The sequence below is a fragment of the Galeopterus variegatus genome, unplaced genomic scaffold (genome assembly GCF_000696425.1).
Source record: "Galeopterus variegatus unplaced genomic scaffold, G_variegatus-3.0.2 Scaffold4400, whole genome shotgun sequence".
Taxonomy (NCBI): domain Eukaryota; kingdom Metazoa; phylum Chordata; class Mammalia; order Dermoptera; family Cynocephalidae; genus Galeopterus; species Galeopterus variegatus.
In genome coordinates, this window is record NW_007730511.1 from 52342 (window position 1) to 57658 (window position 5317).

A 5317-nucleotide genomic window follows, 5' to 3' on the forward strand; every position below is an offset into this window, starting at 1 on the left:
TATAATTAGGTATAACTTCTAAAGAGAGCAATATGAGGTACATCAAAATTACATAGCCTTTGACCTAGCAATTCCAAGATTGTGTGTGTGTGTGTGTGTGTGTGTGTGTGTGGTACAGGCATTGAACCCTAGACCTTGGTGTTATCAGCACCACACTCTAACCAACTGAGCTAACCAGCCAGCCCCCAATTCTAAGAATTTATGATTGTACATGTACATATGTGCTAAGAGGTATGTATGAAGGTCGTGACATTCCTTTTAATAGCAGAAGATTAGAAACAACCTAAACCCCTTTTAATAGCAGACTGGTTAAATAAGCCATGACATATTATATGAAAGAATATTACATTGTCACCAGAAAAAAAGAAAACGAGGCATAGCTATATACATTGAACCATCTTCTAGATTTATTAAATGAAAAAACAAGATGTAGAACAAAGTGTATATTAAATGTACATACTCACATTAGTATATATGTAGATGTCTCCAGAAGGAAACACTAACAAAAAAGTTAACAGTGGCGGCTACCAGGAGGGGAACAAGATGAAGGAGATTTATTTTCGCTGTTTGTAAATTTCTTTTGTATCTTTTAAATTCTGAACCATGTTGACATAATAACTGCTCAAATACATACATACATTTTAAAAATCTAGTTGGAGAAATAGAACATCAACAAGAAGCCAAGTGCCACTGTACAAGGCAGCCCATGCCAAGTGCCAAACCAGTGACAGAGACAGATGGTAGGTAGCAGGAGAGGCTAGAGGACGGAAAGCTACCCGGGGCTGGATGGGTCTTAGATGGCTGTGACCTAAGCTGAAAGGAATGGCAACACGGAGACAAGCAGGGGGAGGTGGTGTTCCAGAAGGAGAGAATGGTGAGAACACAGACTTGGAGGCAGGCATGTTCCTGACACATCAGAGGCTACGAAATAAATTTGTTGTGTGAAATCCAAGGCTGGGAACCTGTCCTTTGTGTCTGCCTGCAAGAGGTAATTGTACCCTGGCTTTAGAAGCATCAGGGATGAAAGCTTTCCCCTGCACTGAGGGAGTCCCCAGGAGCCAGGCTGGGTGGTGCTCCCAACTGCCCCAGGAGGTTTGGGTCGCCACCTCCCCACACCCACATGCAATCGAACCTAGGCCTGCCAGTGCCTGCCAGCAGGGCAGCTGGGGGACCTTGCAGGGTCTTGAGAGGAGGAAATGGCCACAAAGCTGCTCACGGTGAGCTGGCTGGTATAGCAAATGGGAGGGGAGACTGGTTGCCTCTCTGGATGCCCAGCCATCCCAGTGGGTAAAGATCCCACATTCCTCTCAGCCCTCCCTCCTGGCCTTTCCCAGGCCCTCACCCCACCTCCTATGAGATGTCAGGGGATGCTTTCCAAAGGACACTGCCAGCCCCAAACCTGGCCCCAAGGAAGCCTCTGCCCCAGTTCAGGCCCAGAGGCTGGGCCCCTGCCCCCTGCCCCCCTGTCTCGATGCCCTCCACCCCAGAGCCTGGACAGGGGAGTGTCAAGCGTCACCTCCTCCCTGCCCCCAAGGTGACTGAGTCACTGTCTGGGCACTGGGGACCTGGCAGGACCAGAAGAGGTGGCGTCTGGAGGGGTGCCTGGAACTACTGTTGGCAGGAGGTGAGGGCCCCTGAGGAAAGTGGAGGCAGCAGAATAAGCTTTGGCCAGGCTGACCTGGGTTTGAATCCCACTCCTCCATTTACTAGCTGGATAACCTTGGGCATGTCACATAACTTCTCTGAGCTTCAGTCTCCACATCTATAAAATAGGCATTCATTTAACCAGTTCATTCAACAAATATTGAGCATCTAATACATCAGGCAATGTTCAGGGTGCTGAGAGTAGGACAGTGAAAAACAGGCCAAGGCCTTGTTCCCATGGAGCTTCCGTTCCAGGAGGTATAGTAACTGCACTTACTGCAGCACTAAACAGGCATAGCACATAGTAGGTGCTCAATAAATCACAGCTATTTCTAGGGATTTGAAGGGCTCCCAGAATAACCCCTCTTGCCTTCCCAAGTTTGAAACCAGTTGTGGGAGAGAAAGACACAGGAATCAGACAGATGGAGATTTAAAAGTCAGCCCTTTTAAAGAAAGAAAAAAATGGATTGGAGGATATAGCTGAGCTATTCAGCCAAATAGGCTTCTAAATACCCACTCTGAACTAAGTCACTCCCCACACACACACATACGTGCACATGACTGCAGGCCTCTCTCTTCAAGGACAGAGCCTCCCCTGTAAGCTTAAATCCTCAAAGCTCAGGATGCACACGGCACACTGCACCTTGGCCAAGTCACCTCCAGGCACCACAGTGGGCGGCTGCAGAGGCATTGAGAATACTTGCTCTCTGGGTAAATAATTCCCAAAGAGAGAGAGGAAACTGCTGAGCTGGGCATGCACACTTTTCCCCTCCCCCCACCGACCTGTTGCTTCCACTCGGTCGTCTACTTACTACAAGTGATTACTGAGACAAGAGTGACAGGAGGCTGGCAAGTTAGCTCACCTGGTTAGAGTGTGGTGCTGACAACATCAATGTCAAGGGGTCAAAGGTTCAGATCCCCTTACAGGCCAGCTGCCAAACAAACAAACAAAAAGAGTGACAGGGACAAGCTATGGGGACCCAATGAGAAAGGGAAACTGTCAGTCCATTTCCTTTTTTACCCAGCACAGGCCCTGCGTGGCACCCTAATGCCAGGCCTAGTGGGGATATGTGCAATGATTTGCCTGTTTTCTCTGAGATCCTCCCCTACTTTCCCCACTCTGCTCTGTATCTCACAGGGCTGCACACCCTTCTTCCTGGGTCCCCCTTGCCATCTAGCTTCTGTGTAGGCTCAGCTGATGGGAACCACTGGCTGGAGATTGAGGGTGGGAGGAAGGGTGAGCTAGGGTATTTCTCCCTCTCTCTCTAAATCACATGGCCTCTCAGGTGGTGGTTGTGTCTCCTCCATGGCTCTGAATCCTGCCAAATGTCCCTCCCTCCATGACTCCTGCTTCCTCTGGTAGCCCTGCTGTAGTCCAGTTCCCACCTGGTGGTTCCAGCTCTAAGGCTCTGGTATCACATCTCAGCCCTTGGTTCCTCCACCCTAGGGGTGACAGTAGCTTCCTGGTGTTGCTAACTTTTGGATGGCCTTCCTAGCATCCAATCTTTTTTTTTTTTTTTCTAAAAGATGACTGGTAAGGGGATCTTAACCCTTGACTTGGTGTTGTCAGCACCACTCTCTCCCAAGTGAGCCATGGCCTGGCCTCCTAGCATCCAATCTTGGGAACTTACACCAAGTCTAGGAAAAGGAGACTGCAGGAAGGACAGTCTGAGGGCAACACTGAGAATCAAATCTCTCCCGGGTTGGGCTGGGGTGGGGACTGCCCTCGTTCCATCATCTCCAGTGGTTAAACCATCTCTCCAGCCCAGCAGATGCTAGCAAAAGTCCACATGAAAGGACTTAAGGGCCGCCATCAGTTTGGAAGTGGGGTCTTGAAGCTTTGCTGGCATAACGCATGGCATAGGATTGAAAAAATGTCAACGGTCTTTATGAAAAAGTGGTGAGTATTGGGCTCAGTTGGTAGCGTGGTGCCAATAACACTGAGGTCCAGGGTTCAATCCTCATACTGGCCAACCACCCAAAGAAAAAAAAAGTGGCAAATGTTGATGGAGATTACCTCCCCCCACCGCCATTCCCCACTCGTTGCTGCCACCATGCTACTGTTCTGCCTCAGCGCCAGTTTCTGGACTCTCCATACCCCAACCTCCTGCCTGGAGAAGACACTGCTCCAGATTGTAGGGGGCTAGTGAGCACCAGCTCTATCAGATTACCCTAAGGCATCATGTGGGATCCTCCTGGCCTCACGAGGCTCTTGTAGCTCTGTGTGGACTCCCACCACCTTCATATATGTGCAATTTAACAGCACTTCTTCCCCCAGGGTTTCCTACTGACTCTACAGCCCAAGTGTGTGCAACTCAGAAGTGCAGGGGAGTTGATACTTGGTGGGGCGAGGTCTAACCAACAGAAGAATAAAGCCGGTGCACACCCTCACACCCTCACCTATCCGTGCACCCAAGGATGTTTTTGAGACCATCATTTATTCAGCTGCATCTTCTCTTCTCTAGGTGAATTCTCCCCCCTTCCTTGCTTTACTCCCCTTGGTCCCCACTCTGCTCCCTGGAATTGAACTTCTTAATAAAATCTAATATCAGATCTGCTTTCTGGGGACTCAGGCTGAGACACCAGCCTTACTATCACTCATGGAGGAGAAGCCCTCCCCCCATGGTTTTTACCAAGAGAAAAAGACACTAGTGAGACAATAAGACCCCAGCACTTACTTAGGACAGACACACCAGATTCCCTTAGTATTCCTCTCCCTCATTCTCCTCTCCCTTCCTCTCCACGCTGTCCATGCCCACCTCGTAATCCTTCTCCAGGGCAGCCATATCCTCCCGGGCCTCAGAGAACTCACCCTCCTCCATGCCCTCGCCCACATACCAGTGTACAAACGCCCTCTTGGCATACATCAGGTCAAACTTGTGGTCCAGGCGGGCCCAGGCCTCGGCGATGGCGGTCGTGTTGCTCAGCATGCACACGGCACGCTGCACCTTGGCCAGGTCACCTCCAGGCACCACAGTGGGCGGCTGGTAGTTGATACCAACCTTGAAGCCTGTGGGGCACCAGTCCACAAACTGGATGCTGCGCTTGGTCTTGATGGCGGCAATGGCGGCGTTGACATCCTTGGGCACCACATCTCCACGGTACAGCAAGCAGCAGGCCATGTACTTGCCATGCCGGGGATCACACTTCACCATCTGGTTGGCAGGCTCGAAGCAGGCATTGGTGATCTCTGCCACCAGCAGCTGCTCATGGTAGGCCTTCTCTGCAGAGATGACTGGTGCGTAGGTGGCCAGGGGGAAGTGGATGCGAGGGTAGGGCACCAGGTTGGTCTGGAACTCTGTCAAGTCCACATTGAGGGCCCCGTCGAAGCGCAGAGAAGCTGTGATGGAGGAGACGATTTGGCTGATGAGGCGGTTGAGGTTGGTGTAGGTTGGGCGCTCGATGTCCAGGTTGCGGCGGCAGATGTCATAGATGGCCTCGTTGTCCACCATGAAGGCACAGTCTGAGTGCTCCAGGGTGGTGTGGGTGGTCAGGATGGAGTTGTAGGGTTCAACCACGGCTGTGGACACTTGGGGAGCTGGGTAGATGGAGAACTCCAGCTTGGATTTCTTGCCATAGTCAACAGAGAGCCGCTCCATCAGGAGCGAGGTGAAGCCAGAGCCCGTGCCCCCTCCAAAGCTGTGGAACACCAGGAAACCTTGAAGTCCTGTGC

The 5317-nt window shown here is 51.1% G+C and overlaps 1 protein-coding gene across 1 annotated transcript in view; it reads right to left on the minus strand.

Moving 5' to 3' along the window:
• Positions 1–4346: 4346 nt before the first annotated feature.
• The window catches only part of LOC103603000 (tubulin alpha-1D chain-like), a 9965-nt gene continuing 8994 nt past the window's right edge, over positions 4347–5317 (minus strand). The window contains exon 2 of the mRNA XM_008587458.1: positions 4347–5302. Coding sequence (XP_008585680.1) covers positions 4347–5243 — 897 coding nt within the window. The 5' untranslated portion in view covers positions 5244–5302. The remainder of the gene's footprint in view (positions 5303–5317) is intronic.